The sequence below is a fragment of the Meles meles genome, chromosome 6, assembly GCF_922984935.1.
Source record: "Meles meles chromosome 6, mMelMel3.1 paternal haplotype, whole genome shotgun sequence".
Taxonomy (NCBI): domain Eukaryota; kingdom Metazoa; phylum Chordata; class Mammalia; order Carnivora; family Mustelidae; genus Meles; species Meles meles.
Genome location: NC_060071.1, coordinates 97,988,385 through 98,002,207, shown reverse-complemented (window position 1 = coordinate 98,002,207; position 13,823 = coordinate 97,988,385). Strand labels below are relative to the sequence as shown.

At 35.5% G+C, this 13,823-nt stretch overlaps 1 protein-coding gene across 7 annotated transcripts in view; it reads right to left on the bottom strand.

Moving 5' to 3' along the window:
- Positions 1-2,576: 2,576 nt before the first annotated feature.
- The window catches only part of TOGARAM1 (TOG array regulator of axonemal microtubules 1), an 80,156-nt gene continuing 68,909 nt past the window's right edge, over positions 2,577-13,823 (bottom strand). For 4 of the 7 annotated variants that reach the window (XM_046009179.1, XM_046009182.1, XM_046009180.1 and 1 more), the window contains 4 exons: positions 9,992-10,181; positions 8,390-8,609; positions 5,576-5,662; positions 2,578-4,478 (listed from right to left, as the gene is read on the bottom strand). In XM_046009179.1, coding sequence (XP_045865135.1) covers positions 4,225-4,478; positions 5,576-5,662; positions 8,390-8,609; positions 9,992-10,181 — 751 coding nt within the window. In that variant the 3' untranslated portion in view covers positions 2,578-4,224. Of the gene's footprint in view, positions 4,479-5,575; positions 5,663-8,389; positions 8,610-9,991; positions 10,182-13,823 lie in introns of all 7 variants that reach the window. The other 3 variants (XM_046009181.1, XM_046009183.1, XM_046009184.1) reach the window with 1 other exon arrangement.

Genomic DNA, 13,823 nt, shown 5'->3' with positions numbered 1-13,823 from the left:
ACCCAGGTGTCTCTGCATGTATTTTTTTTTTTAAAGATTTTATTTATTTATTTGACAGACAGAGATCCTAAGTAGGCAGAGAGGCAGGCACAGAGAGAGACAGACTGCCAAGCAGAGAGCCCGATGCAGGACTCGATCCCAGGACTCTGGGATCATGACCTGAGCTGAAGGCAGAGGCTTTAACCCACTGAGCCACCCGGGCGACCCCCTGAATGTATTTTTTGACTACTTTGCTAAATCTGTAAATTACTTTAATGCTTTTTAAGTCTATGCTCATCCATTGTTCTGGCCAGAAAGGAGTTTAATTGTGAATTAAGAGTTTAGGTTCTCTTTTACATTAAGAGTTTAGGTTCTCTTTTACAGTATGCATTATGAAACTACAAATCACTAATGATAATATAGTACTTAATTGATTTTGCCTTTGACATTTTCAACCCACTAACTGCAATGAAATAAGTAATCTTAACTTATCCTAGCACTAAAGATTTCTATAGGGTTTGTGCTCATCTCTTTTCACTTGCTCCTGGGAATAAGTCATCTTTGTAGAAAATTTGAGGTTTATAAATGTTTTCTTATACATAATCTCATTTTAAATTTGGATCCCACAATAGCCCAGAATTACATAAGTTTTGATAAGTAATAAAAAAAACTGGGTCCCAAATCCATGCTTTCTAATCAAATTCTTAAGCTCTTGACAATATCTTGCTTCCCTTTGTCATCTCCCTTTTAGTTATTTCTACCTCCCTTAATACTAATATTCACTACTGTCTCTTTTTTGCCATTGTTTTCTCTTCACATTATTTTTATCTTCAGATTCCCTTCAGACTTTCAAGTTATTATAATTTAAATTTTATCACATAAATAATACATGTTGCTCATTTCTGAAAAAATAGAAACTGCTTAATAGTACACTAAAAAAATTAACTTCTTTACTCACAGTTTACTACAGTTTAATATGTTCGTGTATATAATTCCAATTCTTTTTTTTTAAGATTTTATTTATTTATTTGACAGAGATCACAAGTAGGCAGAGAGGCAGGCAGAGAGAGAAGAGGGGAAGCAGGCTCCCCGCTGAGCAGAGAGCCCGATGTGGGGCTTGATCCCAGGACCCTGAGATCATGACCTGAGCCAAAGGCAGAGGCTTAACCCACTGAGCCACCCAGGTGCCCCTCCAGTTCTATTTTCTGTATGCTTATATATGAGATAGAGACATTGTATTTATTTTGTAGTCAGGCTTTTTTCCTTTAACACACTATGATATTGCCCTGTGATTATTTAATATTTTTAGAGACAATATGACATGGATTCCATTGGGTTAATATGCCATTTAAATTTTTTAATTTTTTAGTTGCTCTGCTGGTGGGGGTAAACTTTTATAATTATTACTGCTTGTAAAAAACCTTCATTCCAACCCCCCCCCAAAAAAACCCTTCATTTCAATTTATTTAGGCTTTCAGCTCCTTTAGTTTTTTTGTTTTTTGTTTTTTTAATATTTTACTTATTTATTTGAGAGACAGAGCACAAGCAAAGGGAGTGGTAGGCAGAGCAAGAAAGCAGGCTCCCCGCTGAGCAAGGAGCTGATGCGGGGCTCAATCCCAGGACCCAGGATCAGGACCCAAGCCAAAGGCAGACACTTAGCAGACTGAGCCATCCAGGCATCCCTCCCTTCGTTATTTCATTCAGTGATCACTCTCCAATTCTTTGTTGACTTCTGGGTTTATCAATCCTTGATAACAGAGTCCTAGAATTCTGAGTGCTCAATATCATTAAGTTACTAAAACGGAGGAAATCTTTAAGGCTTGGGACTCTGTTATATAATGAGTATTTTTTTATAATACAAGCACCCAGATTACATAAAATTCTCACATAAATAGTAATGATTATATTTACTGTACTTTTTTTTTTTTTTAGATTTTATTTACTTATTTCAGAGAGAGAGAGAAAGAGAGCCTAAGAGGGAGAGGGAGAAGCAGACTCCCCACTGAACAGGGAGCCTAATGCAGGGCTCAATCCCAGGACCCTGGGATCATGAACTGAGGCAAAGGCAGAGGCCTAACCAACTGAGCCACTCACATGCTCCTTTACTGTACTTTTTCAATGCAAAATCATAGTATATACATTTTTAAAAAAAGGATAATTAAACTTGTACATAAAAATAATGGTCTTTACCTTTGAAATTTAAAATTTACCTTCCATATACTCAACAATTAACGCAAATTTAGTAGGCACATTTGCAATGACACAAGGACAGTGGTCAAAATTAATAAAACTTGGGGGGCGCCTGGGTGGCTCAGTGGGTTAAAGCCTCTGCTTTCGGCTCAGGTCATAATCCCAGGGTCCTGGGATCGAGCCCCACATCGGGCTCTCTGCTCAGCAGGGAGCCTGCTTCTGTCTCTCTCTCTCTCTCTCTGCCTGCCTCTCTGCCTTCTTGTGATCTCTCTCTGTCAAATAAATAAATAAAATCTTAAAAAAAAAACCAACTTGGAATGTATAACCATTGTTTCAATGGTGCACATCATTAAGGGTTAAAGCAAAATTTAATGATGATATACAACAAAGGTCAAAAGTGTATAAACCAGGTGCTGACAAACTATTCGAGAGGTCTGTTTTTTTTTGATCTGAGCTAAGAATGTATTTTACATTCTTAAGAGTTAAAAAAAACAACAACAAAAAACCGCAAAGAATACTCCGCTATCTGTCTGTAGCTTACAAAGCCAAAAACATTCACTTTTTGGTCCTTAATTTCAGACCTAAACTATAGAAACATAATAAAATACACTTGGAAGAACAGATAAAGCATGTATGTCATTATGAATGTATGTTACAGTACCTACAAACAGAAAAAGTAACCAAGTCTTCACTTTCCATTCAGCTTAGCTTCAAATTGTTATAAAACCCCTTTTATTCCTCAGCAGTCATGGAGTAATACAAAGAATCACAATTTTAAAATGAAGCCATATACATCAGAAAACTGGTAAGTGACACAAGAAATGAAAAATAATGAGGAAAGTTCACAATTGTAATAAAGTGATCATCGAGTAAACAAGGCACAGAATTATAGATGTTTAGAACAAGACAGAACTTTAAAAATCACCTAGTCCAGCCCTCATAGTTTAGAGATGGGAACACTGAGACCTAAACCCGGCAAGTGACTTGCCCAAGATCACATGGCTAATTTCTTCTAAAGGTAGAACCAGGTCTATAGTTAGAGGTCAATAGAGAGGTCAATATTATATCAACTATACCAAGTGAAAGCAATAGGTCAATATTATATACATATTTTATTTTAAGATATTTGGAAGGTGGAAAAATAGGACACCTCTCACACATCTACAGAAATAAATCTTTTTATTTTCATAACATTCCTTTTCTTTTTATGATGCATACAGTACTTATAGCCCGAGAATTCTGAGAAAAGCTATAGAAGACCTGGCACTATTTTTGAGAATTACACAACTGGGCAGCAAAATAACACCTTTATAAATGTTGGGTCATATAGAAATAAAATTTAGTGTTTGTACACAAAAATAGGGAAGTTACATTCAACACGTTTTCTTTAACGTGCATTTAAAATGTTTAAGCATTTTCTAAAACTTTGGTTATCATGCTTCATTATAACTTGTTGAATTTCAAATTATGTAGATGATTTAACCCAAATGGTAGGCAAATATATCACATTAACACAGCAGCAAAAGCAAGCTAATACTGCACAATCATATTAGCAGACTGATTTCAGAAATACGTTTTTCACAAATAGCACACAGAAGTTTATTTGTGATAACATAGTTCAATGACTTTTCTTTCATTTTATAAAATAAGGCTGAGTAATGAGACATAGCAGAACATGATTACATAATAAAAAGTATATTTTTAATTACAAATCTAATTGTACATATAGGGCAATGACTTGTGGTTTCTATAGAATAGTGCAAATGAGCAGGACTTTCCTCAAAAATAATATACTTGGATTCATTCCCTGTACCTCAGATTTCATGAATATTAGGTTATATTAATCATTTTAGGTTTTTGTGAGATGAGTACAAGTGGCAGGGTTCAGATAGGGCAGACATATACTCATTGGCTGCAAATACAAATAGCCATTGACTTAATTTACCAGATGAGAAGTGCAGGCACTGAAAATGTTACTTTAAAAAAGTTCTATTTGTCATCATGTAAACAATTTTCTTCATCATACTATATTTTATCAAAGATTCATAATTCATTTCATATTGTCATATCGAGCAATTCTTCTAAACTCTTTTTGATATGTGGTGGTTGTGATGCAGCCTGATTTAACAGATTCTGACCCATTTGTGCAAAAAGTGCTTTTGATAACTTAGCTGTGGCTGTTCGTATATTTCCTCCAGCTCCAGGCAAAGAGCCACTATTTGTCATGTTCCCCAAGAGATGCCATAAAACAACCAAAACTTTCTGTTCTGTGGCATGGGGCTTCCTTTGATAAAGTTCCATAACAATATCTGAAACATAAAAATCAGTAAATAGTGAGGTTTTCAAAAAAAATAAATTCAAGTTTAGCTAATTAAAAAGCATATAAAATATACTAAGCTTTTCCCCTATGCCATTTGTCCTAAAATGTGAGGCTTTTATTTATTTATTTACTTGTTTGTTTTTTAACAAAGTATTTTATTTTTATTTTTTTTAATTTTTAAAAATTTTCTTAAAAGGTTTTATTTATTTATTTATTTGACAGACAGAGATCACAAGTAGACAGAGAGGCAAAGAGAGAGGAGAGGAAGCGGGTTCCCTGCTGAGCCAAGAGCCTGATGCAGGGCTTGAATCAGGACCCTGGAATCATGACCTGAGCCGGAGACAGAGGCTTTAACCAACTGAGCCACCCAGGTGCCCCAAATGTCAGGATTTTAAAGAAAAGTAAGGTCAGAAACTTTCCTCCCAAAGAATGGAATCTTTAAGTATTAGAATTCCATATATGACAACTTAGTTCAGGTAAAAGTAGTAAACATAGGAGTTAAACCCAAAATTCATCTTAATGTTTTCCAAATGTAGTTAAATAAAAACATACATTTTTAACTCACTGACCTTTTATCAAACACCTAATTCGAAATAGTTTTCCAACTGCACCAAATTGACTTTAATGTCTTTTTATTTTTTTCTGTATTATTTCTACTGACAGGAAGACTAAATACTTACTGGATAAAAAAAGGATAAAATTCTTAAAGAAAATTTTGGGGAATAAAAGTCTTAAGAGGTTCTCATATGGAATTATGCAATTTATTTCTACATTGTGCATAATGATATTGAATTTGGTAGTTAACCCCAAATTAAATTGAAATGCCTATCAGTTTATCCTAAAGTAATAAAATATTTCTTTAGAGTGTTCATTTTTTTTTAAGATTTTATTTATTTATTTGACAGAGATCACAAGTAGGCAGAGAGAGGAGGAAGCAGGCTCCCTGCCGAGCAGAGAGCCCAACGCCAGGGTTCAATTCTAGGACCCTGAGACCATGACCTGAGCCAAAGGCAGAGGCTTAACCTACTGTGCCACCCAGGTACCCCTAAAATATTTCTTTAGAAATAGCAATTAAAAAATACTTACCAGCAAGCTTTTCAGTCATATCCTGTTTTGCTTTTCCATTTAAAAACTGAGCTTTTGTGCAAAACGGCTGTAGAAGTAAGTAATTGTCTAAACAAAAAGAATATTAAAGACATATAAAGAATTATGGGATTTTATTTTCCAGTACAAAGAATTGAAAGGAAAATATTTTCATGCAAATGAATGCAAATGTGTTAAAAAGATCTTTTTAAATCTATGTAATCACTACACTTAACATTATCTATAAAACCTTAATGGGATAATAGTCTCATAGCAAATAAGAAATAAAAATACCTGCATATTAAAAGAGCTATCATATGGTATAAAAAAGCAAAAGAGGGGCGCCTGGGTGGCTCAGTGGGTTAAGCTGCTGCCTTCGGCTCAGGTCATGATCTCAGGGTCCTGGGATCTAGCCCCGCATCGGGCTCTCTACTCAGCAGGAAGCCTGCTTCCTCCTCTCTCTCTCTGCCTGCCTCTCTGCCTACTTGTGATCTCTCTCTGTGTGTCAAATAAATAAATAAAATCTTTAAAAAAAAAAAAAAAAGCAAAAGAATTGCCCATCTCCCAGGCATCTTATTCCAAAAAACAGAATACAGGTTTATCAAAAACAAACAAAAACCAGAAAATAAAAATTGTTGTAAGGGTAGTTTTTATTTTTACTCATTTTTTTCAAAGTTTTAATTCTGTAATAATTATAGATTCACAGGATGTTACAAAGGTCCTGTGTACCTTTCACTAAAAGTTATATCTTAAATAATTATAGTATATATCAAAATAAGGAATCTGACATTTATACATGTGCATAGTTCTAATCTGCATCATTCACCTATTTGTTGATTTTTGGAGGTTTTTTTAATAAGCTCTGCACCCAATGTGGGGCTTGAACTCATGACCTTGAGATCAAAAGTCACGTACTCTACTAAGCCAGCCAGCTGCCCCTACCTGCGTACAATTCTATGTCATTTTGTCGTATGTGTAGATTTGTAATGATCACTGCAATTAACATATAGAACTATTCTCTCACCACAAAGATCTCCCTAGTCTCATCCAGCCCCTCCTCCCTAGCTGCCCCTAAATGCTGATAACCACTAACCTGTTTTCCATCTCCATAAATTTTATCATTTTTAGAGAGTTATACATATGGAATTCTATAGCATGTGACCTTTTGGGACTGTCTTCTTTCACTGAGCATTGTGTTGTGTGTATCCATAATACTATTTTATTACTAAGTAGTATTCTACCTTATGAATGTATCACAAATTTTTTCACTATTAACCCAGTGAATTACATTTAGGTTATCTGCAGTTTTTGGCTATTGCAAATAAAGCTGTTATGAACAACAGTGTACAGGTTTTTAGATGGAAATGAGTTTTCATTTCTCTGGAATAAATGCCTAAGGATGGAAGGGTTATATGATAAGCATAGTTTAGTTTTTCTAAGAAATTGCCAAACGATTTTCTACAGTGGCTACACCATTTTATTTACATTTTCACCAGCAAAGTAGCAAAGATTCAGTTTCTCTGAAATCTTGTTAGCATTTGGTGTTGTCACTCTTTTACATCTTAGCTGTCCTAATACTTGGTATAAACTGAATGTCTGTTTCCTCCAAAATTCCTATGTTGAAGCCTAATCCCCATAGTTATGGCATTTGAAGGTGAGGCCTTTGGAAGGTGATTAGGTCATGAAGGTAGAGCCCTTATGAATGGGATTAGTGCTCTCTTACAAAAGATGCCCCAGAAAACTCCTCTGCCCCTTCTATCATATGGCAACACAAACAGAAGATGGGGCCATCTAGGAATCAGAAAGTGGGCCCTCACCAGACACCAAATCTGTTGACACCTCAACCTTGAACTTTCTGGCCTCCAAAACTCTGAGAAATAAATGTTTTTATGCCATCCAGTCTGTAGTAGTTTGTTGTAGCAGCCCCTACAGACTAACATATTTGTGTAGTGATCATGGTCTTAACCTGAATTTTACATTTCTGTAATGACTAGGGATGTTGAACAGCCTTTCATGTGTTTATCTGCCATCCATATATTCTCTTCAGTGAAATGTTTCTCCATGTCCTTTGTCCATTTTCTAATTGAATTGTTTAATGTTCAGTTTTGAGAGTTCTGTATATACTGAGTTCATCCTCATATATGTGGTTTACAAACACTTTCTTCCAATCTGTAGTATGTCTCTTTATGTGCTCAACAGAGTCTTTTGAGGAGCAAGTGTTTTTAATTTTGATGAAGTCTAATTTATTGACTTTAATGGTTTTCGTGTCATGATAACAATTCTTCACCAAGCCCTCAGGTCCTAAGGATTTCTACTTATGTTATCCTTAAAAGTTTTACAGTTAAGTTTTACATTTATTTATTTATTTAAAAAATATTTTATTTATTTATTTGACTGACAGAGATCACAAGTAAGCAGAGAGAGAGAGGAGGAAGCAGGCTCTCTGCTTGCAGGGCTTGATCCCAGGACCCTGAGATCATGACCTGAGCCGAAGGCAGAGGCTTTAAACCACTGAGCCACCCAGGCGCCCCTAAGTTTTACATTTAAATCTAAGATCCATTTTAAGTTAATTTTGCATCAGATGTGAGAATGAGGTAGAAAAAAAAGAACTGAAAAGTAAAAAATAAGGGAAGATAAAGTCAATTGAATGGGACAGTATTTAAACTCTAAAAATAATCTAAAATACTGAGAATATCACATTAAATGACAAATATTGACTATGATTTCAACATTATTAAAAAAACACACAATGTGTAGAATCAGAACGTACAAAAGTAAAGTCAAAATAATTTGAGTGCCAAAGTAAAGATTTCTTACCTACGTGCTGACTCAGTGCCTGAACAACATTTGTGGCAGCAGCATAGATGCCTGGATTCTTAGAATTCAGATTGTTATCTACTATTGCTGGAATTAGCATGTTGATTATAGGCGATAAGTTGTCTCTAAGCAAAGGAATCATTTTGTGCATTGTTTCTAGAGCCACCAGATTTACTTTACTATTAGAATCATGAAGTCGAGATTTAAAAGCATCAAAGATCTGAAAGTAAATTAGTAAATTATTTAAAGTGAAATAATATTTATAGCTATTTAAATTCTTTTTGGCATTCTGTAGTATTTTTCCTATTAATAATACTGTTTAAAAACATACACACATTTTATTTAATCTGAACTTAGATAATAGGAATTTTATAAAAATTTGGATGTTAAATCTAAATCTCAAAATTTCTTAGAGCAAAAAGACAAATCTTCAAAGATCACCCAAAAGACATACTAATAAATTAAGGTTGAGAATTCAGCTAACTAGGAAGATGACTGGCTTACTGTAAATGGGATAAAGATGCTCTTTTTTGGAAGGTACAAGTTAGCTTAGGTAACTCTAAGAACTCAAGAAAAGTTTCTATTTTTATCACTACTGATAACAGAATTAGAAATGTAAGTTTTACTGTAGAGATCTGATTTAGTTTCAGTTTGTCTTATGAAAATTTTATATGCAATTTCAGAGTTAAATTTTTATTATTACCTCTTAACCCAGTTATTCCTTACTCTTTAGAATTCTTAACTTTCATAAGCTTACTATACAGTAAGGGAATGATAAATCTTTAGTCCCATCAGGTGAGTGAAGAGCTATTCAGTGAGGTTAAGATATATATATCTGTGAGGCCAAAACACACACACACACACATACACACACATACATACACATCTCTCATATAAAAACTATGAAAGTTAATATATATACATAAAATTTTTCATGTAAGAATAGTCTTACCAAGAGATTTATTTTTATTCAAAATTAAGTGACAGCACTAGGAATTAAGGGTAGTTATAGTATGTTGGCCAAGTTTAATGCCCATAAATACAAATTTAAAATGGAATTTAGTAATTAACTGAACTCTGAAGAAGCATAAATCATCTATGCTCAATTTGTTACTATCTCTTTTTCTATTGCTTGTTATCTTCCTAAGGGTTGGTATGTAAATTAGTATATACAAGATTTGTAATCTACATATAAAAATTTTAATATCTATTCTTAAGTAGCATCAGAGCTCTTAAATGCCCCAGTTCTTAAAATATTTATTGATTTGCTCAACATATATTCACTGAATGTCAGGTTCCAAAGGCTCTGAGAATACAGAGCTTCAGAGAAGTTACCAAAAATCAAAGAAGTTACCAATATACCAAAGAAGTTACTGAATTTTGGGAGAATTCAAACAAATAAGCAGCTATTTTTCTATTTTTTTCCCAATTATTTTGTTCTCGAATGCTTTTAACACAGCACAATCTAAGCAATCCATACTTTTCACTAAGTTTAACATTTTAAAATAATATATGTAAGGTGTAAGATTTAGGGTAATTTCTTATACTAATGAGCTGTCAGCTACATATTGAAAATGAAAATTAATTTTGACAGTTCATTACCTTCACAATGTTTCCAACAACAAGCTCTTGATTGTTTTCAGTATCTGATAAAAGTTGCTTAATCCCATTAATGCGATCACGGAAGTCTTTTGCATTTAATAAACTGGTTATGACTTTAATGTATTCAGCACTTTCTAAGGAATTGCGGGGAATTGATTTTCTGGGGACGTCACGAATTTCAGTTACTTCTCTAAAGTCAAAGAAAGGTAAATTTAATTTCATTATTAATTTCCTATAAGAAACACAAACATAATAAATAGTTCTTATTATACATTTATTTTTCAAAAATTCTCAAAGTGATCACCATAATACCTGCGTTGGGGGGGGGTGTCCCTAAAATCTCCCCTGAGAGAGGCGCCTGGGTGGCTCAGCGGGTTAAAGCCTCTGCCTTCACCTCAGGTCATGATCCCAGAGTCCTGGGATGGAGCCCTGCATTGGGCTCTCTGCTCAACAGCGAGCCTGCTTCCCTTCCTCTCTCTCTCTCTGACTGCCTCTCTGCCTACTTGTGATCTCTATCAAATAAATAAATAAAATCTTAAAAAAAAAATTAAGATCTCCCCTGAGATTGTTGATTTGCTAGGAGGACTCACAGGATTCAGCACATAGTTTTACTCAGAGCTAAGATTTATTACAGAAGTAGACAAAGCAAAATCAGCAAAGGGAAAAAGTCCAGGTGTCAAAGTATTGTCGAAACTAGATACAAGCTTCCAAGGGTCCTTTCCCAGTTCACACAGGACAATTTCTTTTTTTAAAAGATTTTATTTCTTTTATTTGACAGAGAGACACATAGAGAGAGAGGGAACATAAGCAGCGGAAGTGGGAGCGGGAGAGAAGCAGGCTTCCCTCTGAGCAGGGAGCCCAGTGAAGGGCTGCATCCCCGGACCCTGGGATCATGACCCAAGCTGAAGAGAGACACCCAACGACAGCCACCCAGGTGCCCTAACACAGAACAAATTTAATTACTCCAGTAAAAATTCATGACAACACATGTGAAATGTTGTCTACCAATGAACCTGATTAGAGACTCAATGCTCAGGCTTAATTTTTTTTTAATTTTTTAAAAGATTTTATTTATTTATTTGACAAACAGAGATCACAAGTAGGCAGAGAGGCAAACAGAGAGAGAGAGAGAGGAGGAAGCAGGCTCCCTGCTGAGCAGAGAGCCCGATGCGAGGCTCGATGCCAGAACCCTGGGATCATGAGCCAAAGGCAGAGGCTTTAACCCACTGAGCCACCCAGGTGCCCCTATTTTTTTTTTTAAGTATTTTATTTATTCATTTGAGAGAGAGAAAGAGAACATGCAGTAGGGAGAGGGAGAGAGAATATGAAGCAGATTCCACACTGAGTGCAGAGCCTTACAGGGGCTCGATCCACAATCATGAGATCTTGACCTGAGACAGAAGCAAGAGTCAGACGCTTAACCAACTGAGCCACCCAGGCACCCCTCAGTGCTCAGGGTTTTTACTGGGAGTTAGCATGATTTATCCTCTGCCTAGGATATACTAAACTTCTAGGCTGCCAGAAGGAAAGCAGGTCTTTAGCACAAACCACATTGTTTGCCTAAACAATTGTGGTACAGTAAACTACTCTTATCAGTTAAGGAACAGTGGTAATCTTCCTTAAATCCTAGTTCCCAGATGCCAACGAAGGGCTCATCTTGCCAGTACGACTTTTGAAAAATAGAAGTCTCAGGTCTGCTGTATTAACTCAAAATATCCATGTGAATTTGCATGAGAAAACTAGAATCTTGACACTAGCAGGGCTTACTATTTCAATGATTTACTATTACTAGCATCTTCTTTTTTAATGCTATAAAGGGGTGATGCAATGTAGCAGATGAATGATCCCTTTGAAACTAAGGTGTCATGCAAATGACAGATTTTTTTTCTTTAAGATTTTCATTTATGTATTTGAGAGAGAGAGACAGAGAGCATAAGCAGAAGGGAGAGGGAGAGGGAGAAGTAGGTTCCCTGCTGAGCGGGGAACCCCACGTGGACCTCAATCCCAAGACCTTGAGATCATGACCTGAGCCAAAGGCACATGCTTAACCAACTGAGCCACCCACGCACCACCATATTGACAGGTCATAAGGACAATAGTACGTGTTGCCAGTTATCATCTCTCTAACTACCAGTATTAAAAATGGCACTGAGGTTGTCTTAAGAGCACTGATTAAAGAATGACTCAGAATCATCCTAAAAGCAGATATAGAATGGTGAGCTAGAACACAGATTTTAGTTAGATGTATTTATTCATTATTTTTAATTTGCTTAAATAAATTGATCTGAGGTTAGTTTGTGAAATGATTAATTCTATACAATGGGAAAAATAGAAGATTAAATTTATATTTAAACTGAGAAGTATATGATACATAAAAGGTGAATAAATGAAAAGAGTAAAAAGAACACCTCAAGAAGCCACCTAATTACTGCAACTTGTGTTTAAAGATGGCTTTTCACTGCTGGGTATTTTCCCCAAAGATACAGATGTAGTGAAAAGAAGGGCCATCTGTACCCCAATGTTTATTGCAGCAATGGCTACGGTCGCCAAACTGTGGAAAGAACCAAGATGCCCTTCAACGGATGAATGGATAAGGAAGATGTGGTCCATATACACAATGGAGTATTATGCCTCCATCAGAAAGGATGAATACCCAACTTTTGTAGCAACATGGACGGGACTGGAAGAGATTATGCTGAGCGAAATAAGTCAAGCAGAGAGAGTCAAGTATCATATGGTCTCACTTATTTGTGGAGCATAACAAATAACATGGAGGACATGGGGAGATGGAGAGGAGAGGGAGTTGAGGGAAACTGGAAGGGGAGATGAACCATAAGAGACTGTGGACTCTGAAAAACAACCAGACGGTTTTGAAGGGGTGGGGGGGTGGGAGGTTGAGGAACAAGGTGGTGGGTAATAGGGAGGGCACGTACTGCATGGAGCACTGGGTGTGATGCCAAAACAATGAACACTGTTATGCTGTAAATAAACAAATAAAAAAAAAAAAAGAAAAAAAAATAAAGATGGCTTTTCTATTATTTAAACAAAATGGATTTAATAGCAAAGTAACAGTGAATACACCTTAGGGTGTATGACAAAAAATAGACATACAGACCACATATACACACACACCCCTCAATCAATCAGTTCAAAAGAAGGCAGGACAAAAGGGTCATTTTAGACATAAAGACACCTGCAGATTGAAAGTAAGGGGACAGAGAAACATTTATTATGCCAATGGACATCAAAAGAAAGCTGGAGTAGCAATACTTACGTCAGACAAACTAGATTTTCAACTGAAGACTGTAACAAGAGATGGAGAAGGGCACTATATCATAATAAAGGGAGCTATCCAAAAAGATTTAACAACTGTAAATATTTATGCCCCACATAGGGAGTACCCAAACATATAAAACAATAACAAATATAAAGAACTCATTGATAATAATACAATAGTAGGAGACTTTAACATCCCACTTACAACAATGAATAAATCATCTAAACAGAAAATAAATAAGGAAACAATGGCTTTGAATGCCACACTGGACCGGAACGACTTAACACATATATATTCAGAACATTTCATCCTAAAGCAGGATATACATTTAAGTACACATGGGACATTCTCCAAAATAGATTACATACTTGGTCATAAACCAGGCCCAAACAAGTATAAGTAGATTTAGATCATACCGTGCATATTTTCCTACCACAATGCTATGAAACTTGAAGTCAACCAAAAGAAAAAATTTGGAAAGACCACAAATACATGGATGTTAAACAACATGTTACTAAACAATGAATGGATCACCAGGAAATCAAAGAAGAAATA